Source organism: Lagenorhynchus albirostris, chromosome 1 (genome assembly GCF_949774975.1).
Source record: "Lagenorhynchus albirostris chromosome 1, mLagAlb1.1, whole genome shotgun sequence".
NCBI classification, from domain to species: Eukaryota; Metazoa; Chordata; class Mammalia; order Artiodactyla; family Delphinidae; genus Lagenorhynchus; species Lagenorhynchus albirostris.
The window spans coordinates 151,198,332-151,221,774 of record NC_083095.1 but is presented as its reverse complement, the minus strand read 5'-3'; the positions used below and the strand labels follow the sequence as shown (position 1 = coordinate 151,221,774).

The following is a 23,443-nucleotide window of genomic DNA, read 5'->3' as shown; positions in this document are numbered from 1 at the left end:
CCAGTCAAGTGGTCACTCTGCCGGGTCCCATCAGCACCACACACGGTCCCTGCCTTCAGGGGCCAGAGATGCAGGAGGCAGATAAGCGCGTGATGCTAAGTTGTGACGGGTGCTGCGAAGGCAGAAGTAGGGGAGGTGTGGGAGGTGGTGACCTCAACAAGGTGGCCGCTCTCAGGAGGCGCGAGAGTGAGCCACTCAGGAAAAATGGGGTGGGCAGGGGCGCATTCCAGGCAGAAGAACAGCACGTGAAAAGGTCCTGAGGCCAGTGACAAGTCCGGCGCAGCCTGAGGGGCAGCTCTTTGGGACGTGGCAGGATGTGAGGACACAGGGGTAGCCAGTGGAGACCTGGAGGCCACAGTAGGGACCTGGGGTTTTACTGAGGGTGCTGGGATGGCCCTGGAGAGTTTTGAGCTGGGCGTGGTGTGATTCAGGTGATGCTGTTTAAAAGGTTCTGGTCTCTGGATGAATTCAGACCCTGGGGGGCACGAGCAGAAGCAGAGGCTGGTGAGGCTGGTTTCTGTTAGTCCAGGGGAGAGACAGGGGTTGGGGGGAGGGTCAGGCCCAGGGCTTGTGTAGGAGGCGCGGCCACAGGACATGTGGTGGCCTGGTTGTTGGGATGATGGGATGTGAGCACCAAGGAGCGTGTTGGTGGCATTTCCCAGATCGGGGGAGGAGCAGGTTTGGGGGAAATGCTGGACATGTTACGGCTGAGGTAACGCTTTGGCATCCGGGTATATTTCTGGTGGAGGTGAGTAGCCTGAGGTGGGGCACGGCATCCAGGGCCCCTGGCTTTCAGGCCTGTCCTCCCACACTGCTGGCCTGGGGCTGAAGGGCAGCCCTGGGCACCCGTGGGCCTGGGTGGAGACTCGATTCACAGTCTCTGCAGCCCCCTCCCTGTGTCTGGGCCTCAGCCTCCTTGTCTGTAAACTGGGGCCAGTGAGACTCTCCAACCCCCCCAGAATCCTGGTGCTTCGGGGCTGTCCCTGGAAGACTGGCTCAGGTCTGGGCGCCTCCTGGGAGGAGGCGGGACAGACGGGGAGGCGGCCCTCCTGGCAGGTGCTGCTGCTCTCGGCTCTGCTCAGAGGAGCCTGGGCCGGCAGCCGTCTGGGGGTGGGAACCCGCTTGGGGGTGTCCGTGCGTCGCGGGCCCTTGGCCGGGGCGGGAGTTGGCGTCAGCGGGCAGGCATCCTGGTGCTGAGCGAGACAGAGTCAGCTCAGGGGCCCCGGGCTGCCCACTTAACTTGACCTCATTCTCAGGGCAAACGTGGCTGCTCTGTTGGGGTTTGCCCTGCTTTTTGGCACCTTCTCAGTCTTTGAGTCCTGCCTCGTCCTGCCCTTAACGCCCTCCAAAGGGAGTCTCGCCTGAATCCCTCCTAGGGCGGCCCTGTTAGCAGCCCCCCAGAGCGGAGGGGGGCCCAGCCCATTCCCACAGCCTCAGTACCAGCTGCTTCAGCGTGGACCTGGGCCCGGAAGGGAGGGAAGCGTGCCACGCGGGGCCAGAAAACCCAAGAGGGCCTTCGCCTGACGGGCTGAGAGTGTGTGTCCACATGTGACTGTGGGAGGAAAGCAGGGCCGTCCAATCTCTGGCTAGCCACAGGGCCAGGCCCTGTGGGCAGCCTCTGAGCCTACTGCCCCCCAGGAGCAGCTACTAGTGACGTCCTGTTTGCACGGCAGAGAGCTGGCATTCCAACCCGGGGCTGTCTGTAAAGTGAGTCCAGGAGGAGCTGGGCACCATGCATGGGTGTGCAAGCCCCAGCATTCAAGGCTACGTCCACGTGGAGCTCAGAAGCAGCCTGGTTTCCTGGCTGGGGTGGGGCACGGGGCGAGGGCAGTGAGGTGCTCAGGGGCCCAGAGCAGGTGGGGCCTGTGGAACAGCAGGAACCGAGGTCAAGCCTCAGCATCAGGGCCCTGAACTGGAGACCTCGGAACCAGTCCCCCAGGTGGCACACAGATCAAAGGCCACGTCCCTCCAACAGCCCAGACACACGGGAGCCGGATGGACAGTCACCAGGTGGATGGCCACATTTGGGAAAGTGCCCGGTGATCAAGGAGGCAGAAGCCGGAATGAGGATTTAGCTGTCACGTGAGATTTGGGGAGCTGTGCTGCAAGGCTGGAATTCAGGTTGGGCAATTCAGACCTCGGGGGTGGGGGGCGCTTCCCAGGAAGCCTCTGCGGCCAGGTCAGCGCAGTCTCTCATCTCTGCAGTGCCTGGCTCCAGGGCCAGGCTCGGGGGTCAAGCTCTGTAAACAATTGCCAACGAGTGAGGGACTCTCAGAGGCCTGAGCAGAGCAGGGACTTCGTCTCACAATAGAGAAAACTAAGTTGCAGAGGAGGGGAGAGGTGCCCTAGGGCATGTGGTAGAGTGGGGACCACCGGGTACAGCCTGGACGTCGGGTGCAGCACTCTCCCGCCCCTGTGGGCTGCACACGGACCCCCTCAGGCGAACCTCTAACCTGGAGCTCAGTGCTCCGCGGTGGCAGGTTTGCACTGAGGGACACTGACGGGTCATTGGCCCGCAGTCCGCCTGGAGCTCGGGGGCCAGAGCAGCAAGGCCAGGCCCAGCCCCTGTGTCTTCCCTGCCCCAGCCCGGGAGCAGGGGCCTTGCCCCGGCAGCTCTGATCACGTCACTCGGTGGCTTCCCTGGCTCTTTGCCAGGAGAGGAGTGAGCAAGGGAGAGAGCAGTGCACTTGGACAATAATTTACAATCCAGTGACGCATGAGATCGCAGCCTTCCTTTACCAGATTATTACTTAAGTACAAAATTGACTTGGAGTGGGGAGTGGGGGGAGTTTACACTTCTGAAAATAAAAATGAAACAGAAGGGGGTTTTTCTGGCCTCCTTACCAGCGGGAAGGAGGAAGCCCAGGCTTCTGGGGTCAGGACGCTGAATGCATTTTACTTTTTGGCCACTTTCTCTTGAGGCCTGGGATCTTTGCCTGCCGTCTGAGCCTCTTTCCCATAGTACCACAGTGGGGTCTTGGGTCATGCCATCGGCCAGACTTTAATTCAAGTGCTTTGGAATCCCCACGTTCCAGCCGGCGATGAGCCTGTGTCTGTCTGCTCTGGGGACCCATACTCTGAGCCCCAAGTCCCGGGCCCGGCAGAGGACGCCAGACGAGGGGGCAGGTGGAACGTTCACTGTGGCCTGGGAGCCTGGAGTCGCCTGTCGGGACCAGGGAGGCTCCGATGGCTACAGGTTTTCCTGCTGCTTTGGTTGAGGCAAATCTGGATTGCTTTAGCGTCCCGCTGTCACCCAGGACCTTGTCTTGGCCTCCCCTCGGGACCTCGGAATCGAGCAGGTGTCCAGAGGGTGAGCCACAGGCTAGCTGGCCTCATCTCCACACCTTGCTTATCGCAGCTGGGTCCGGAGGCCTCTGGAGAGCCCTGGATTTGCAGAATGTGTCTATGCTGAGCGCTTGGGCTGTGACAGCAGTTCTTGGGGAACTTTCCAAGGGCAAGGGGTGTGAGGGGTGTGGCCAGGGCTGCTTGGAGCCCAGCTCAGGACAGGACGCGCTGGGAGCAGAGGGGGGCGTAAGGCTCTGCTTGGGGTCTGTGGCTCCTTAGGAATGGCTTTCAAAAGTCTCCCTGCAGGAATCCCAGTCTCCTTGGGCTAATGTGGGGTAGAGATTGGGCTGGAACCAGACAGCCCACAAGGGAATTCTGGCTGCAGCACGTGGGGCAGCCACTTTGCATCTCTGAGCCTTGGCTTCCCCGGCTGAAGAATGGGGCCACACAGTAGCAGCCCCAGACGGTGGAATGTGTCCAGAGCACATGCTCCTTAGCACTGCCCTGCTGGCTTCTTAACCAGGCTGGGGACACTATTGCACGTTCTAGCAACCACGGGAGGCAGCTGCAGCTCGAGGTCACCCAAGGAGGCTCGTATCCAGAGCTGGTGCAAAAGCGGTTGGTCTGAACCCCAGCCTCTACCATCTGAGTCGTCCTTGGCTGGCAGATTGAGGGGTGGGGCTTGGGCCGGGTTTGGCAGAGCTGAGCAGAGAGCAGGGGTGGAGGGGGCGGGCCGGCCATGCTTGGGGGCTGAGCGGGGAGCTGCGGGGTGCCAGGCCCTGGCCCCTCTCACCTGTGGCCTTGTCCCCCCCCTTGGTAGGTTGGCTCAGCATGTCGGTCAGCGTCCATGAGACCCGCAAGTCGCGGAGCAGCACGGGCTCCATGAACATCACGCTGTTCCACAAGGCCTCGCACCCCGACTGCGTGCTGGCGCACCTCAACACGCTGCGCAAGCACCGCATGTTCACGGACGTCACGCTCTGGGCCGGCGACCGCGCCTTCCCCTGCCACCGCGCCGTGCTGGCCGCCTCCAGCCGCTACTTCGAGGCCATGTTCAGCCACGGCCTGCGGGAGAGCCGCGACGACACGGTCAACTTCCAGGACAACCTGCACCCCGAGGTGCTGGAGCTGCTGCTGGACTTCGCCTACTCGTCCCGCATCGTCATCAACGAGGAGAACGCAGAGTCGCTGCTCGAGGCGGGTGACATGCTGCAGTTCCATGACGTGCGTGATGCAGCTGCCGAGTTCCTGGAGAAGAACCTGTTCCCGTCCAACTGCCTGGGCATGATGCTGCTGTCGGATGCCCACCAGTGCCGCCGGCTCTACGAGTTCTCGTGGCGCATGTGCCTGGTGCACTTCGAGGCCGTGCGGCAGAGCGAGGACTTCAACAGCCTGTCCAAGGACACCCTGCTGGACCTCATCTCGAGTGACGAGCTGGAGGCGGAGGACGAGCGTGTGGTCTTTGAGGCCATCCTGCAGTGGGTCAGGCACGACCTGGAGCGGCGCAAGGCCCACCTGCCTGAGCTGCTGCGCGGTGTGCGGCTGGCCCTGCTGCCGTCCGACTGCCTGAAGGAGGCCGTGTCGGGTGAGGCCCTGCTCATGGCCGACGAGCGCACCCGGCTCATCGTGGACGAGGCGCTGCGCTGCAAGGCCCGCATCCTACAGAACGACGGCGTGGTCACCAGCCCCTGTGCCCGGCCGCGCAGGGCCGGACACACGCTGCTCATCCTCGGGGGCCAGACCTTCATGTGTGACAAGATCTACCAGGTGGACCACAAGGCCAAGGAGATCATCCCCAAGGCGGACCTGCCCAGCCCCCGCAAGGAGTTCAGCGCCTCGGCCATCGGCTGCAAGGTCTATGTGACCGGGGGCCGGGGCTCCGAGAACGGGGTCTCTAAGGACGTGTGGGTGTACAACACCGTCCACGAGGAGTGGTCCAAGGCGGCGCCCATGCTCATCGCCCGCTTCGGCCACGGCTCGGCCGAGCTGGAGAACTGCCTCTACGTGGTCGGAGGGCACACGTCCCTGGCTGGCGTCTTCCCGGCCTCGCCGTCTGTCTCCCTGAAGCAGGTGGAGAAGTACGACCCCGGGGCTAACAAGTGGACGATGGTGGCGCCGCTGAGGGATGGCGTCAGCAATGCCGCGGTCGTGAGCGCCAAGCTGAAGCTCTTTGTCTTCGGGGGGACCAGCATCCACCGGGACATGGTGTCCAAAGTCCAGTGCTACGACCCTGCAGAGAACCGGTGGACGATCAAGGCCGAGTGTCCCCAGCCTTGGCGGTACACCGCTGCCGCCGTCCTGGGCAGCCAGATATTCATCATGGGAGGTGACACGGAGTACACAGCTGCCTCGGCCTACCGCTTCGACTGCGAGACCAACCAGTGGACGCGGATCGGGGACATGACTGCCAAGCGCATGTCCTGCCACGCCCTGGCCTCGGGCAACAAGCTCTACGTGGTGGGGGGCTACTTTGGGACCCAGCGGTGTAAGACCCTGGACTGCTATGACCCCACCTCGGACACGTGGAACTGCATCACCACCGTGCCCTACTCACTCATCCCCACGGCCTTCGTCAGCACCTGGAAGCACCTGCCCGCATGAGGCGCACCTGTAGAGCCCAACCAGGTGAGCCCCCGCACCCCAGGCCTGATCCCACCCCAGGTAAAGGCTGCATCTTCCGCAGAAGGCCGGGCGAGGCAGGACAGCAGGTGACTGGGCGGCTCTGGGACCCTTTTTCAACTCTGGAGCCGGAGCCTGGCTCTGCCCCTTACTTGCAGTTGATCTTGAGCAAAACACATAACCCCTCTGCCAAATGGGGGTGACAATCTTAGACTGGGGTGGTAGTTCCCAGGCATGGCCGCAGGTCAGAGTCCCCGGGGGGCCTTTTGACAATCCTATGTGGAGTCTAGGCCAACCTGTGAAGTCTAAGGGCACAGTCTCCACACAAGGGCACCCTCCCTCTGACACCGGCTGCAAGGTCAGGGTTCCCCAGAACCGTCTCAGATCCAGCACTCACTGGAAGGACTCATGAATGTGCTGAAGGCACATGTGCACGGTTACGGTTTATTATGGGCAAAGGATACAGATTAAGATCAGAGGGCAGAGATGCGTGGGTCAGAGACCTGGACGGGGGTCCAAATGCAAAGCATCCCTTGTCCACTCCCCATGGAGTTGGGACACTGTTACTCTTGTAGCATCAGTGAGTGACAGCACGCACGGAATGCTGCCTGCCAGGGGAGCTCACAGAAGCTGCGGTGTCCAGAATTTTTAGCGGGGCCCCATCACGTGGGCATGACCGATTGCTCATGTCCCCGTGGTTACTCTCAAGTCAGCTGGTCCAGCGTGACCCAAAGCCCCCACCCTAAACAGACACTCCTATCAGGTGTGACCCAGATCACCTCCCAGAAGCCAAGGGCAAAGGCCAGATCTCTGTTGGGGCAAAGGCCACAAATTCTGTCCTACTCAAATGCTAAGCCCAGGCCTCTCCCTAGGCCATTCGGGGCCTCTGGGGCCCAGGCCTCAGTAGTCGTTATAGCTCCAGGTGAGTCCAGTGTGCAGCCAAGGTGAGAGCCCCACCATGGGGGGCCCTTGAGAGGCAACAGGAGGGGAGTGGATGGAGGGCTCAAAGGGAGGCGGGAGCTGGCGCCCTGGGGTCGGGTGCCACTTTGGACATCCGGTAGTTCCAGGGCTCTGGGACCAGACGGCCCTGGGATTGGGTCCTGCCCCTCCTGGGGGCAGCTGTGTGCTCACTGGTGTGCGAAGGAACCTCTTGTCTCCCATCCTTCCGCAAGATGGAGAGAAGGCCTTCCTCCGAGCGGGCGTCACGATTACGTGAGGGAATAGCCCCCAGCAGGGCTTGCTGCAGTGCTGCCCCAGTTACCCCAAGTTATCGTGCTCTGTTCTTAGCGCCATCATTATATGAAATCATTGCCTGAAAAGGGAAGGTGACAGTGGTTGCCAGGGGCAAAGGGACACATTCAGGCACTCTTTGTGGGTGACAGAGGAACAGGGAGACAGGAAGAGGGACTTGCCCAGGTCCCAGGACGGGTGCAGAGTCGGGAAGGGAGAGGGCGGAAGGAAGGACCAGCATGTCCTGGAGGGCCTCTTCTGAGGGGTGGGCGGGACCTTTCCTGTAGCTCCGCTGGGGCAGGCTCCACAGCAGGCACTGAGGTTGGATTAGGGTGTCCTGAGCCAGCCTGGCAGGGGCGCAGGGGCAGGGGCTGGAATGGAGTGGTGGACTCGTGGGCACTGGAGAAGGTCGTCCATGGTCAGGTCCCAACTCTTAGCCCTCCTCGGGTCCTTGGCCCTTGGGGTGGTGAGGTGTGGGGACCCCCGGTGGATGGGAGTCAGGAAGCATAGGTCCTGGGTGCTCTAAGAAGCGGGGTCGGTGGGAGATCCCGGGGTCACACAGGGGGAGCCTTCCCACCTGGCCCCGGGCTGTCCTGTCCACCGAGGTGCTTCTCTGCCTGGCTGGCCCAGGCCCTCCCTGCCCACACCTGCCTTGTGCTCCTGCAGCTCTGAGGAGCCAGCCCCGTGCCGTTCAGGTCACAGGAACCCCGTCAGGAGCTGGCCAGAGCGGAGAAATTAATTTCCTCAATGACCTGGCGGCTGCTGACAAGAACGCTGAAAGCTCTGCACGGCGAAAGCAATCGTACTTAGCTGGGATTGCTTCTGAATGGAATCTGATGTCTCAGCTATTAAATCAAATCCAGCCGTGCCTTCGAGGCCCTTAAAGAGGTATGTCCTCTGGCAGGCAAGGCAGCAGGGCAGGACCCAGCGAAGGCATCAGGTGTGCCGTACAGGGTGTTTGGCTTCATAAAGGCCAGCCTGGATGAGAATAGGCTTTGTTCTCTTTTAAGGTTTCTCTGCTTTGTTCTGTTTTAATGTGCTCTCTTCCTCTTTGGGAGAAAAATCTGACCAGCAAAATACCTTGGTCCTGGGGAATAGGCTTCAAAGAGAACACTGGCGTTTCCTTGTTGAGTCCCTGTTCCCACACTCTGGGAACTTAGGCTGGTCACCTGTCGGGCCCAAAGGCTCCTCCCGTCTCGGGCCACCCAGCCCAGGTGGCTCTGACCCTGTCTGGTGTTTGCCCATCCCCGGGACCCTGGAGGGCAGTTCTTCCCCAAGCGGGAGAGGGTGGGGGGTAGGTCAGCCGGACCCAGTGAGCCCTTTACTCTTCCAGGACTTCCCCCCGTTTCAGGGACCGTGGAAGGGTCGGCTCTGACTCTTGCTGGCTGCTTGACCCTGGTTGCTTAACTTCTCTGAGCTTCAGCTTTCTCATCTGGAAAACGGGAATAAAAACTATTACTCACAGTAGTTGAGGAGGAGAGACCGAGTGAGGGGCTGGGTTCAGAGTCCGCTTTTATATGAGGTTGCGAGGAGGAGGGGACGGTGGTGATAATGGTTTCGGGATGCTTTGGGCGCAGGGACCTCTGGATGTCCCTGGGCCAGCCCCTCCTTCTGGAAGGGTCCATCCCTCACGGTCGGGATCGCACTTGCCATTGCCTGGCTGAGTGCCACACGGGCCTTGTTCCTTCCGTGCTCCCCAGCCCACGGCGTGGGTGCTGTGGTCTCTACAGGGGACTCAGTTGCCACCAGAGGAGGGCTGATTCAGCACATCCTGTCCTGCCTTAAGAGAGATTGCGCCCGAGAGGCAACCCCGGAGCACAGGATTCAGGGCTGGGCTGGTGTGGCCGGGGGGGTGCCCGGGGCAGGCCTTTTGCAACACCCCGTGTCCACCCATCCGCCTGCACACCCACGGCCTCCCGTTCTGTCCGTGTTAACCAGGGCCAGGCCCGCAATGGGGACGGCGTTAGTGGCTGTGGTCCGCATGGCAGGCCCCCACCAGCACGCCACGGGACAGCGAGGGCAGTCACGGGGCTGGCCGGGGCCACTGTGCACGGGCGGTGGGCTAGACAAGTGTCCTGTTGACTGAAAAAAAGAAAACACACAACCTAAAGGTTGAGAATTATGTTTTATTTGGCGGACAAAACTGAAGACTTAAGCCTGGGACGCAGCTTCTCAGATAGCTCTGAGGGACTGCTCCCAAGAGGTCATGGGGGGAACCAGCACATATAGGAGTTCTTGCAACGAAGACCAGGTAGTCAGAACATCAAAAGAATATTGTTAAAGAAACCAGACATCTCAAGTTAAGGCATGTAGCGCTTTTCTGTGTATGGGAAGGTGCAAGAGTCTGGGCTCACTGAAGTCATTCCTTTACGATGCACTTCAGCTGTCAGGGGTCCAGTATCCTGTGCTTTCCCATCCTGAGTCTCCTCAGGGTGCACCGTCAGGGGCGGCTGCAACATCCTTTGTTTACTGACGTGGCGGGCACCATTTTTGCATTGATGCATGGTCCCATTTCACAGATGAGGAAACCAGGCCTCAGAGAAGCAACTGCCAGAAATCAGGGTGGCGCAGACCAGGACGGCCATGGGACGCGCCTGAGTGATCCAGGCAGTGCGGCTCCCCAGCTCCTCTGCCTTCAGGGTGCCACCTCTTCCTCAGCAACTCGGGACAGCCCAGAAGGGCCACCCCCCAGGTCAGGATCCCACAGTCCCTCACCCCCAGCACAGGGGGCTCTGAGGCTTGGCTTGGGGCCTGCCCCGAGGGGAACCCCATGTCTGCTTGGTGTTCTGGCGGGGGGCGGGTAGGGCGGGCAGGCCCCCAAGCTTTGGGTTCACCGCCTTAGAGCTTCTCAGGACGTTTAGGGGCCTGTGAGGAGCTTGGAGGGATTTGGGGGCCCTTCACCAGCCCCACTGAGAGCACAGTGGTCACCTTGCCCAGCCCACGCATCTGGGAGCTTGCTGACCCCCTGGGCTCGACCAGCTTCCAGCAGAACTTGAGTCCGCCTTCCAGAAGCCTTGGGAATGAGGGGCGCATCCTACTTGAAGGAAACAGGTCCACAGGTCCCAGCGCTGGCTTGAATTTTTTTCATTATAATGTTACTTAAATATGTACAGACTTACAACTAGATGTAAGCTCCCTGTTTTTGTAGCTCTTTCACAGCTGCAACGCTAACAATTGTACAGGTGAAATACACCCAAAGACGCAAGACCGAGAATGTGGTCTCCGCTAACTGATGCTTTGTGGAAGTTGTGTTGCCTCCCTCTGCCTCTTGGATGGCTGGATATGCAGGTTTATGGAGAGCTCAGCCCGCCTGTGCAGGGGGCTCCTTCTCTTTTCTTTTCTGGAACCGCCGTGAGACCCCTTTGGGCAGCTCGGTGTGGGTGGAGGCGGGGGCATATCATCTGTGTCCCCTGGCACAAACCTGCCTCCTTGGTCTAGGGCTGCCTCTGAGCCCATGGCACTCAGAGAGCTGGCCAGAGTAAGTGTGCCGTCTGGCATTGTGGATGGGTGGGGAGTGGGGAACACCCTTGGCAAGAACCCCCAGCTCCCTCCCCTGGTACTCCAGAGAACCTGTTTTTAAAATAGAATCCCACAGGGGTGTGTCTGCCTGTGGAGGCTGAGTGGGCAGTCCGCCCATCGCTGTCCTGAGTGTTCCCCGCTCCCCACCCCTCTAGGTCCTTCCTGGGCCTGCTGTATTCTTTCTCCACTAGGTAATCAACTCAGGAGCTGCTACCCCAGCCAAGGGCACCACCTCCTGGACACACGTCCACGGCCACGTCTCTGCTTGGAGTTGGGCTAGGTTATGCCAAGCTGTCGCTGTGGGTTGGGCTTTAGAAATGATCACACTGGCCAACTGCGTTTTCTTCGTTGCTTCCAGGACATTCTACGCTAAGCCTTTTGTGTGCATTAGATGGCTCCATCCTTCTCTGGGAGAAGGCAGGTATCTGTCCTTATTTTCCACAGGAAAATGCGAAGCTCAGAGCAGATGCCACACTGATTGAGAACCCAGCACTGGAGTGTGAGCTTCATGACCATGGGGACCGTCTGACCTCATTCACCACTGCATCTGTCCTGCAGGGTCTGGGTTGATAGGCTGTGCAGTAAATATACATCAAGTGCAGGAATGAATGTGTTGGCTGCTGCCCACAGCTGTACTGTTCTTCCTGGTGACCTGACTGGCCGTGACCATGTCTGCCCTCTCTCTCTCACCATTTCCAACCTCACTGGCCTACATTCAGGTTCTCAAAAATATCAATACCAGATTCCTACCCCCAGGCCTATGCACATGCCATTCCTTCTGCCTGGAGTGCTTTTGCCTTTCTAGAAAACTCCTGTCTGTCCTGCAGGTCTTAGGTTAAATATTACCTCCTTCCCATACCCTCCACCAAAGTAAAAGAAAGTCCTCCTTCTAATCTCTAATTTTTTTTCTTTTTTTATTATATTATTTTTAAAAATTTTATTTTGGGGCTATATTGGAGTATAGTTGATTAACAATGTTGTATTAGTTTCAGGTGTACAGCAAAGTGATTCAGTTATACATACACTTGTATCTATTCTTTTTCAAATGCATTTCCCATTTAGATTATTACAGAATATTGAGCAGAGTTCCCTGTGCTGTACAGTAGGTCCTTGTTGGTTATCTATTTCAAATATAATCGTGAGTACATGTCAACCCCAAACTCCCAATCTATCCCTCCCCCAGCCCTTTCCCCGCTCCCGGTAACCATAAGTTTGTTCTCTAAGTCTGTGGCTCTGTTTTGTAAATAAGTTTTATTTGTATCATTTTTTTAGATTCTGCATATTAGCGATATCATATGTTTGTCTTTCTCTATCTGACTTACTTCACTTAGTATGATAATCTCCAGGTCCATCCATGTTGCTGGAAATGGCATTATTTTATTCTTTTTAATGGCTGAGTAATATTCCACTATATATACGTACCACATCTTCACTCATTCATTTGTCCATGGATATTTAGGTTGCTTCCATGTTCTGGCTATTGTAAACAGCGTTGCCATGAACATTGGGGGTGCATGTATCCTTTTGAACCGTGTTTTTCTCCAACTATATGCCCAGGAGTGGGATTACTGGATCATACAGTAGTTCTATTTTTAGTTTCTTAAGGAACCTTCATATTGTTCCTCATAGTGGCTGTACCAATTTACATTCCCACCAACAGTGTAGGAGGGTTCCCTTTTCTCCACACCCTCTCCAGCATTTATTGTTTGTAGACTTCGATGATGGCCATTTTGACTGGTGTGAGGTGATATTGTAGTTTTGATTTGCATTTATATAATAATTAGTGATGCTGACCATCTTTCCATGTGCTTTTTGACCATCTGTATGTCGTCTTTGGAGAAATGTCTATTTAGGTCTTCCGCCCTTTTTTGTTTTGCGGTACACAGGCCTCTCACTGTTGTGGCCTCCCCTGTTGCGGAGCACAGGCTCCGGACACGCAGGCTTAGTGGCCATGGCTCACAGGCCTAGCCGTTCCGCGGCATGTGGGATCTTCCTGGACCAGGGCATGAACCTGTGTACCCTGCATCGGCAGGCAGACTCTCAACCACTGCGCCACCAGGGAAGCCCCGCCCATTTTTTGATTGGCTTGTTTTTTTGATATTGAGCTGCATGAGCTGTTTGTAAATTTTGGAGATTAAGTCCTTGTTGGTTGCATCCTTTGCAAGTATTTTCTCCCATTCTGTGGGTTGTCTTTACGTTTATGATTTCCTTTGCTGTGCGAAAGCTTTTAAATTTGATTAGGTCCCACTTGTTTATTTTTGTTTTTATTTCCATTACTCTGAGAGATGGATTGAAAAAGATACTGCTGTGATTTATGTCAAAGAGTACTCTGCCTATGTTTTCCTCTAAGAGTTTTATAGTATCCGGACTTACATTTAGGTCTTTAATCCATTTTGAGTTTCTTTTTGTGTATGGTGTTAGGGAGTGTTCTAACTTCATTCGTTTACATGTAGCTGTCCAGTTTTCTCAGAGCCACTTATTGAAGAGGCTGTCTTTTCTCCATTGTATATTCTTGCCTCCTTAATCATAGATTAATTGACCATAGGTGCATGGGTTTATTTCTGGGCTTTCTATCCCATTCCATTGAGCTATATTTCTGTTTTTGTGTCAGTACCATACTGTTTTGATGACTATAGCTTTGTAGTATAGTCCGAAGTCAGGGAGCCTGATTCCTCCAGCTCCATTTTTCTTTCTCAGGATTGCTTTGGCTATTTGGGGTCTTTTGTGTCTGCATACAAATTAAAAAAAAATTTTGTGCTAGTTCTGTGAAAAATGCCATTGGTAATTTGATAGGGATTGCATTGAATCTGTAGATTGCCTTGGGTAGTATACTCATTTTGATGGTATTGATTCTTCCAATGCAAGAACATGGTGTATCTCTCCATGTGTTTGTGTCAGCTTTGATTTCTTTCTTCAGCATCTTATATTTTTCAGAGTACAGGTCTTTTGTCTCCTTAGGTAGGTTTATTCCTAGGTGTTTTATTCTTTTTGATGTGATGGTAAATGGGATTGCTTCCTTAATTTCTCTTTCTGGATCTTTTGTTGTTAGTGTATAGAAATGCAACAGTTTTCTGCGTATCGATTTTCTATCCTGCAACTATACCAGATTCATTGATGAGCTCTAGTAGTATTCTGGTAGCATCTTTAGGGTTTTCTCTGTATAGTATCATGTCATCTGCAAACAGTGACAGTTCTTTTCCAACTTGGATTCCTTTTATTTCTTTTTCTTCTCTGATTGCCGTGGCTAGGACTTCCAAAGCTGTGTTGAATCATAGTGGCGAGGGTGGACATCCTTGTCTTGTTCCTGATCTTAGAGGAAATGTGTTCAGTTCACTGTTGAGAATGTTAGCTGTGCGTTTGTCATATATGGCCTTTATTATGTTGAGGTATGTTCCCTCTATGCCTACTTTCTGGAGAGGTTTATTTTTAATCATAAATGGGTGTTGAACTTTGTCAAAGCTTTTTCTGAATCTATTGGGATGATCATATGGTTTTTATTCTTCAGTTTTTTAATGTGGTGTATCACACTGATTGATTAGCAGATATTGAAGAATCTGGGCATCCCTGGGATAAATCCCACTTGATCATGGTGTATGATCCTTTTCATGTATTGTTGGATTTGGTTTGCTTGTATTTTGTTGAGTATTTCTGCATCTATGTTCATCAGTAATATTGGCCTGTAATTTTCTTTTTTGTGGTATCTTTGGTTTTGGTATCAGGGTGATGGTGGCCTCATAGAATGAGTTTGGGGTGTTCCTTTTTCTGCAGTTTTTTGGATTAGTTTCAGAAGGATAGGTGGTAACTCTTCTCTAAATGTTTGATAGAATTTGCTTATGAAGCCATCTGGTCCTGGACTTTTGTTTGTTAGGAGTTTTTAAATCACAGTTTCAATTTCAGTACTTGTGATTGGTCTGTTCATATTTTCTATTTCTTCCTGGTTCAGTCTGGGAGATTGTACCTTTCTAAGAATTTGTCCATTTCTTCTAGGTCGCCCACTTTATTGGCATATAGTTGCTTGCAGTAGTCTTTTATGATCCTTTGTATTTCTGTGGTGTTGGTTGTAACTTCTCCTTTTGCATTTCTAATTTCATTGATTTGAGCCCTATTCCTTTCTTTCTTGATGAGTCTGGCTAAAGGTTTATCAATTTTGTTTATCTTTTCAAAGAACCAGCTTTTAGTTTCATTGATCTTTTCTATTGTTTTCTTCATCTCTATTTCATTTATTTCTGCTCTGATCTTTATGATTGCTTTCCTTATACTAACTTTAGGTTTTGTTTTTTCTTCTTTCTCTAGTTGCTTTAGGTGTAAGGTTAGGTTGTTTGAGATTTTTCTTGTTTCCTGAGGTAAGATTGTATTGCTGTAAACTTCCCTCTTAGAACTGCTTTTACTGCATCCCATTGGTTTTGGATCATCGTATTTTCAGTGTCATTTGTCTCTAGGTATGTTTTGATTTCCTCTTGGATTTCTTCTGTGATCCATTGGTTGTTTAGTGGCATATTGTTTCAGCCTCCACATGTTTGTGTTTTTTACAGTTTTTTTTCCTGTAATTGATTTCTAATCACATAGCGTTGTGGTCAGAAAAGATGCTTGATATGATTTCAGTTATCTTAAATGTACCAAGGCTCACTTTGTGGCCTAGCATGTGATCAATCCTGGAGAATGTTCCATGTGCACTTGAGAAGACTGTGTATTCTGTTGCTTTTGAACAGAATACTCTATAAATTAAGTCCATCTTGTCTAATGTGTCATTTAAGGCCTGTGTTTCCGTATTGATTTTCTGTCTGGATGATCTCTCCAATGATGAAAGTCGGGTGTTAAAGTCCCACACTATTATTGTTACTGTTGATTTCTTCTTTTATGGCTGTTAATATTTGCCTTTTCTCCTCCCCTCACTTTCAGTTTGTATGTGTCCCTAGATCTGAAATGGGTCTTTGGTAACATATATATGGGTCTTGTTTTTGTATCCAGCCAGTCTTTGTCTTTTGGTTGGAGCATTTAATCCATTTACATTTAAGGTAATTATCAATATGTGTGTTCTTATTGCCATTTTGTTGATTGTTTTGGATTTGTTTTCCTAGTTCTTTTATCTTCCTCTATTGTTCTCTTGTGATTTGATGACTAACGTTAGTGTTGTTGTTGGATTCCTTTTTCTTGTTTGTGTATTGTAGATTTTGGTTTGCAGTTATCGTGAGGTTTTGAAATAGCAGTCTATATATAAACAAGATTGTTTTAAGTTCTTTTAATTTCAAATGCATTTCCAATATTCTGCATTTGTGCTCTCCCCTTCTCACAGTTGCTGGCTGTGATATCATATTTATGTGTAGATGACTTCCTGCCTTTGCTGTATGTTTGTCTTTATCGGTGAGCTTTTCCATTTGTAATTTTCTTATTTCTAGTTGTGGCCTTTTCTTTTCCACCTAGAGAAGTTCCTTTAGCATTTGTTGCAAAGCTGGTCTGGTGGTGCTGAATTCTCTTAGCTTCTGCTTGTCTGTAAAGCTTTTGATTTCTCTGTCGAATCTGACTGAGAGCCTTGCTGGGTAGAGTATTCTTGGTTGTAGGCTCTTCCCTTTCATCACTTTAAATATACGGTGCTACTCCCTTCTGGCCTGCAGAGTTTCTGACGAACAATCAGCTGGTAACCTTATGGGAGGTACCTTGTATGTTATGTGTCATTTTTCCCTTGTTGTTTTTAATATTTTTTCTTTGCCTTTAATTTTTGTCAATTTGATTACTATCTTTCTCGGTGTGTTCCTCCTTGGATTTATCCTGCCTGGGACTCTCTGTGCTTCCTGGACTTGGGTCTGTTTCCTTTCCCATGTTAGGCAATTTTCAGCTATTATCTCTTTAAATATTTTCTCAGGTCCTTTCTCTCCCTCTTCTCCCTCTGCGCCTGCTAAAATGCAAATGTTGGTGCGTTTCATGTTGTTCCAGAGGTCTCTTAGACTGTCCTCATTTCTTTTCATTCTTTTTTCTTTATTCTCATCTGTGGCATTGATTTCCACCATTCTGTCTTCCAGCTTACTTACCTGTTCCTCTGTCTCAGTTATTTTATTGATTCCTTCTGATGTATTTTTCATTTCAGTTTTATATTGTTCATCTGTGTTCTTTAGTTCTTTTAGGTTTTTGTTAAACATTTCTTGTATCTTCTCGATCTGTACCTCCTTTTTCTGAGATCTTGGATCATCTTTACTATCATTACTCTGAATTTTTTGGAGGGTAGACTGCCTGTCTCCACTTCACTTACTTTTTCTTCTGGGGTTTAATCTTATTCTTTCATCTGGGACATACTCCTCTGCCATCTCATTTTGTCTAGCTTTCTGTGACTGCAGTTTCTCTTTCATAGGTTGTAGTTCTTCTTGCTTCTGCTCTCTGCCCCCTGGTAGATGAGACTGTCTAAGAGGCCTGTGAAGGCTTCCTGGTGAGAGGGACTGGATCCTGCCCACTGGTGGGCGGAGCTGGGTCTTGTCCCTCTGGTTGGCAGGGCCAGGTCAAGGGGGTGTGTTTAGCGGACAACTGTGCGCTCAGGAAGACTCTGAGCAGCCCACCTACTTATGGGTGAGGCTGTGTTCCCACCTTGTTGGCCGTTTGGCGTGAGGCGTCCCAGCACTAGATCCCACGGGCTGTTGGGTGGGGCCAGGTCCTAGTGAGGAAATGGTGGCCTCTGGGAGGGCTCATGCCAATGAGTACTCCTCAGAACTATCGCTGCCAGTGTCTTTGTCCCCACAGTGAGCCACAGCCCCCCGCCTCCACAGGAGACCCTCTGGTATCAGCAGGTAGGTTTGGCCCAGGCTCTTATGAGGTTACTGCTTTTTTTCTGTATCCTGCTTTGCATGAGACCTTTTCTACACTCTCCAAGAGTTTAGTTTCTGTTTCTCCCAGTCCTGTGGAATTCCTGTGAACAAACCCTGCTAACCTTCAAAGCCAGATTCTCTGGGGGCTTTTCCCATTGCCAGACCCCAAGGCTGGGGATCCCAACGTGGGACTCAGAACTTTCACTCCTGTGGGAGAACTTCTGTGGTATAATTATTTTCCAGTTTGTGGGTTGCCCACTGGTGGGTGTGGTATTTGATTTTATCGCAGTTGCGCCTCTCCTACCTCTCTTTGTGGCTTCTTCTTTGTCTTTGGATGTAGGATATGTTTTTTGGTAGGTTCCAGCATTTTTTTGTCAGTGGTTGTTAAGCAGTTGTGATTTTGGTGATTTTGTAAGAAGAGGTGAGCTCCCATCCTTCTGCTCTGCCATCTTGTCTCCGTCTCCTCTAATCACTGTTTTATACGCTACTTTCTTCCATGTTTTATTGGCTCCTTTTTTTCCTTTGCGCTTAGTTCAGTTTCACTTGTTCATAGGTTGCCGGTACAGAGGCCTCTCACCCAGGACTTCAGACAAGCATTCCTAGTGTGAAATGGCTCTCTCATCTCTAACTTTTTATTTTTAACACATAGCTCTTTTGTTAGTGTGTGATGGCTGTATACATCTATTCGTACGAGCCTGAAGTTTCTCCCACTGAAGGATGATCCATGGAGACAGCAGTAGCTGTGTCTGCCCTTCCTGTTTCCCCAGGCCTGGAACGGTGCCTGCCGGTTTGAGGGTGCTCAGGTGCACATGGCTGGAGGGGCTGAATGGACCCATGAGTAGTTCCCATATTCTAGGTGAGGAAAGCATGCCTCAGGAAGGTTACAGAACCATTCGGGGCTGCACTGCTGGTAAATGAGAGAGCTCCGTGCTCACACTCAGGCCTTCCACTTGGGGCCTGAGCTCCAGCCCTTCCCTGTGGCCTCTTGATCATCATCTGGTTCCAGGTTAGGACAGAACATTGTCGGCATGATTCACATTCTCTCTCTCTCGTTCCTCCACAGACGCTGTGTGTTTCTCCCCACCCCATGGCTGCAGCCCTCACTGTTGCACGGTGGCCCTGACCCTGTCTGCCACGGCGGGAAGCTCAGCCCGGCCCCAGGCCAGTACTCTGAGCAGCTGGAAGTCGGCCCCACCAGCTCTGGGTGGCTTCGGGGGCTGCTCTGAGTGGCTTTGGGGGCTGCTCTGAGCTTCAGAGAAGAAAATCCATCTCCAGCGCCCTGTGTGTCTGGCTGAGGCCTTTCCTGCTTTGCAGTGGTTTGCAGGGGAGAGGACCTTTCAAGGGGGGGTGTGGACGGATGCCAGGACTCCCTCAGCCTCAGGGAGAAGGACATGTTTGCAGAGCTTTGAGGTCGCCTATTTCAGCAAGTTCTGGACTGGGATGGGGGGGCTGGGTGGGTGGGAGGGTGTCCCTGAAGGGGTGGGGTTGGCAGCACTGACAGCATGGTCTTTGGCTCAGGGCTTCCCTATTGGTGTTGTAATGTCTCCCCACAGATAATGTCCCAGGCCTTTGGGAAACAGGTGCATCAGGGCTGAGAGCAGAATGTGCTGTGGAGAAAGCACATTAAGGGAGGGAACCCGTCAGCGATGCCCACCAGTCTCCATTAGCAAATGACACCCAGACCCCCAGAGTCTCCATTAGCAAATGACACCCAGACCCTCCCCAGAGTCAGGCCTTGCCCCCAGTGACCTCACCACCTCCTGGTCAGGCCAGCTATGCCACAGGATACTGTGCCTAGGTGCAGATGCATGTGGAGACCAGGCCCCATCACCTCCCCTCAGAGCCCAGCCCAAGAGGCAGCAATGACCCCATCTCCTGACAGGAGCACGGTCACCCTAGAATATGGCACTAATCTCCAAGACCAGCAGCAGATATGAGCTGGGGACCACAGAGGGACTCCAGGGTGCCCACTATAGATCCCACCAGGGCTGGACACATCTCAACTTGGAGGATGACAAGGCCCATGACTCCGGCCCCCCATCCACTGTCCGCTGTCCTCTGACATCTTGCCCTTCCAGTGTAATGGGATCTGGCCCCTTTGCCCCCTGAGCGCAAAAACAATGGTCCCAAGAAAACTGCCAACCATTTGTTCATTTTTTCCACCTCCCAAGTCATTGGGTACCTCATAGGTACGACCTCAGCATCTGGGGTTCTGGAGAGGTTGGCTCCTGCCAGCGGCCCTCCTCACTCCTAGTGTTAGAGTTTCTGGGCTGGTCCTTCGCTTGCCCCAGTGCAAGGCCATCAGCTGCCACTTGGGAAAAAGCCAAAAGCGGAAGGCACATCTCCAGGTTCCTTAGACCCCACCTGTATGAGAGGCCAACCTCTTGCTCTTGGTGCTTCATCTCAGCCACCTAGAAGCCAGGTGGCTTGTCCCAGGAGATGGCTCTGCCTGAGATTTGGGGAGGCCCTGGGGCTGGTGGGGAAGCAGCAGCCCCAGGTCCCGAGCCCACACTGCCTGGAGGGGCCCCTGTGGCCTGTTGCATTGCCGAGCCGAGTTAAGCACAGATCTCACAGCACAGAGGACCTCGCAGTGGTGCTTTTCCCAAAAGTTGTGTTGCTTTTATCCGTTTCTAACTTAATAAAAGAGTTAAGAAAAATCTTGCTTTCTTTGGGTGCTGGGGCCAGTCTTGCAGGACATTAAGGCACAAGCAGACTGATTTCCACCCCACCAGCCAGGGCTCACAGTCTGCCCCTCTGGGGGGTTAAGGGAGATCCACCTTCCTCAAGCACCTGCAAGCACGCAGAGGAGAGGGCTTCCTGTCCTCAAATTGATTGTTTCAGCAGCAGAAGCCTTTACACTGATTCTCATACCTTTTTTCCTGAAAAATTCGTGCGTGGGTGGACTCTAACTTGAAGATGTAATTCCATTGATTTCCATGTGTTCTTCTGTGTGCTGTGAACCCCCAGTTGACACTCAATCGTGTGAAAATAACACAAGCAGCATTAAGACAATCATCAATACTCCAGTGGCTAGCATCAGTTATCACGACACAAATGCTAATGCTCATGTTCACCTGCTCTCCTTTCACACCTTTTCACAGCTCTTATGAACCATAAACTCAAGAATGTGGACACAGGGCTGTGACAGCCACAGATTAAAGAGGAGGCCCTTCCCAACATCCCACTGAAGACCACAACATCAAACACACCACCTATCAAGGGGACAACGGCCAACACACCTTGGAGAAAGACGAGGCTGGCATCCATTCCAAAAACAGCCCTTGCACCAAAAATATTGGATTCACACAGCCTACACAGGGATGCTCCACATAAAAACACCCCTTCAAGACCACAGTAGGTAATTGTTTCTTCTAAATTTGTAGAGACAAACATAAAATGAAAAAGCAGAGGAACTAATCCCAATTAAAATAACAAGAGAAATCCTGTGAAAGAACAAATAATGAAGCAGACCTCACCAGTCTACTAGACCCAGAGTTCAAAGAGGAGGTAATAAAAAAAAGTAATTAAGAAAGGTTATTGATAGAAATACAGATCACTATAACAAAAATTAGACACTATAAAGAGGAACCAATCAAAATTAAACAATTGCTGAGATAAAAACCAATCTAGAAGCAGTGAATAGCAGACTAAAAATGCAAAACAGTGAATAAGTGATCTGGAAGATAGAATCATGGAAATCACCCAATCAAAACAACAGACAGAGACAAATGAAAAAAAGAAGAAAACATGTATAGGACAGTGTAAAACCTGCCAACTTACACATAATAGGGGTTTCAGAAGAAGAATAAGAGAAGGGGATCAAAAATGTATTTGAAGAAATTATGGCTGAAAACTTCCCAACCCGAAAAAATGAAACATATCCAGGTACAGGAAGCACAGCGAGTCCCAAACAGACCCACACCAGGATATATCAGCTAAAATGGCAAAAGTTAAAGAGGACTCTAAAGGCAGCAAAAGAAAAACAGAGTCACTTACAAGGGAACCCATGTAAGACTATCAGCTGATTCCTCTGCAGAAAATTTGCAGGCCGGGAGTGGGTGGCAGGATATATTCAAAATCCTGAAAGAAAAACAGCCTGCAGCCTAGGATACTATACCCAGAAAGATTATCATTTAGCTAGAAGGAGAGAGAAAGAATTAATCAGACAAGCAAACACTAAAAGAATACAGCAATACTAAACCTAACCAAAAAGAAATAGTGAAAGGTCTTCTCTAAATAGAAAAGAAGCAAGAATCTATAGGAAAGGGAAAATCACAATGGGAAAGGCGAATTACATAAGAGGATTAAAATCATTTATATAAACCAGTACATACATTAAAATACAATCAAAACATTTTTGTAGAAGTGATTATAACTTAGAATGTGTTTGAACTTATATGACTGTAAGTCTAAAGCAAGTAGATATAACTATGAGTTAACATACTTGAAAACCACGGTAACTGCAAAGGAAAAGCATACAATAGACTCACAAAAGCCAAAAAAGAAAGGAACTCAAGCATAACAAAAAAAACCCATCAAACCACAAAAGGAAAAATAAGAAGAAATGAACAAAGAACTACAACGTCAGCTAGAAAACAAGGTTTAAAATGGCAATAAGTGCATACCTATCAGTAATTACTATCGGTAATTACTGATAGTAATTGACCTATCAGTCAATAGACTAAATGTTCCAAGACATCAAGTGGCAGACTGGATAAGAAGACAACCTACAGTGCAATATGCTGCCTACAAGAGATTCACTTTAGAGTGAAAGACTCACACAGATGGAAAGTGAGGGGATGGAAAAAGCTTTCATGCAAATGGAAATGACGAGAAAGTGGGGGGGTCACAGTACTCATGTCAGACAACATAGACTTTAAAACAAAGTCCGTTAAAAAAAAACACACAAAGAAGGACATTATATAATGGTAAAGGGGTCAACACAAGAAGAGGCTATCGCACTTGTTAACATATGCACCCAGTACAGGAGCACCTAAATATATAAAACAAATACTGTCACAAAGCAACAAATTGATGGGAATACAATAATAGGAGACTTTAACACCCCACTGGCATCAATGAAGAGATCTTCCAGACAGAAGATCAACAAGGTGACAGAGAACCTAAATGATACAATGGAACAGTTAGACTTGATATCTACAGGACACTACATCCAAAAAAACCAGAATACACATTCTTTTCAAGTACACATGGAACATTCTCTAGGATAGGCCACATACTAGGTCACAAAATAAGTCTCAACAGATTTAAGAGGATAGAAATTATTTCAAGCATCTTTTCTGAACACAACGGTATGAAATAGAGATCAATCACAGGAAAAACCTGAATACATGGAGAGTAAACAACATGCTAGTAATGATCAAACCAAAGAGGAAATCAGAAAATACCTTGAGACAAATGGCAATGAGAACACAACCTTATAAAATCTATGGGATGCAGCAGAACAGTTCTAAGAGGGAAGTTCATAGCGATACGGGCCTTCCTCAAGAAATAAGAAAAATCTCAAACAACCTAACCTACCACCTAAAAGAATTAGAAAAAAAAGCAAACCCCAAAGTCAGCAGAAGGAAGGAAATAAAAAGATCAGAGAGAAAATAGAGATTAAAAAGAAAACAAAACAACAATGAAACTAAGATGGTTTTTAAAGAAGATAAATCAACAAACCTCTAGTCAGCCTCACCAAGAAGAAAAAAGAGAGGACCCAAATAAACAAAATAGGAAATGAAAGGGGAGAAATAACTACTGATACCACAGAAATACAAAAAAAAAAAAAAAAAATACTAGAATACTATGAACAGTTACATGACAACAAATTGGATAACCTAGCGGAAATGGACAAGTTTCTAGAAATATACAGCCTGCCAAAATTGAGTCAAGAAGAAACATAATTTGAACAGACCAGTCACTAGAAGTGAAATAGAACCTGTAAAAAAAAAAAAAGAAACGAAAAAACTCCCTGCAAACAAAAATCCAGTACT

The 23,443-nt window shown here is 50.8% G+C and overlaps 1 protein-coding gene across 4 annotated transcripts in view; it reads left to right on the top strand.

The window, feature by feature from the left end:
- The window catches only part of KLHL25 (kelch like family member 25), a 51,628-nt gene extending 32,744 nt beyond the window's left edge, over positions 1 to 18,884 (top strand). Inside the window, exons 1-6 of one of the 4 annotated variants that reach the window (XR_009541833.1) lie at positions 2,838 to 3,310; positions 4,106 to 5,910; positions 7,801 to 8,022; positions 9,654 to 9,826; positions 18,094 to 18,300; positions 18,508 to 18,884. Coding sequence is in view for 1 of the 4 variants with exons in the window: in XM_060156098.1 (XP_060012081.1) it covers positions 3,187 to 3,310; positions 4,106 to 5,886 (1,905 nt within the window). In the remaining 3 variants the exon portion in view is untranslated. Of the gene's footprint in view, positions 1 to 2,837; positions 3,311 to 3,607; positions 3,904 to 4,105; positions 5,911 to 7,800; positions 8,023 to 9,653; positions 9,827 to 18,093; positions 18,301 to 18,507 lie in introns of those variants that run through there. The other 3 variants (XR_009541835.1, XR_009541834.1, XM_060156098.1) reach the window with 3 other exon arrangements.
- Positions 18,885 to 23,443: the final 4,559 nt, after the last annotated feature.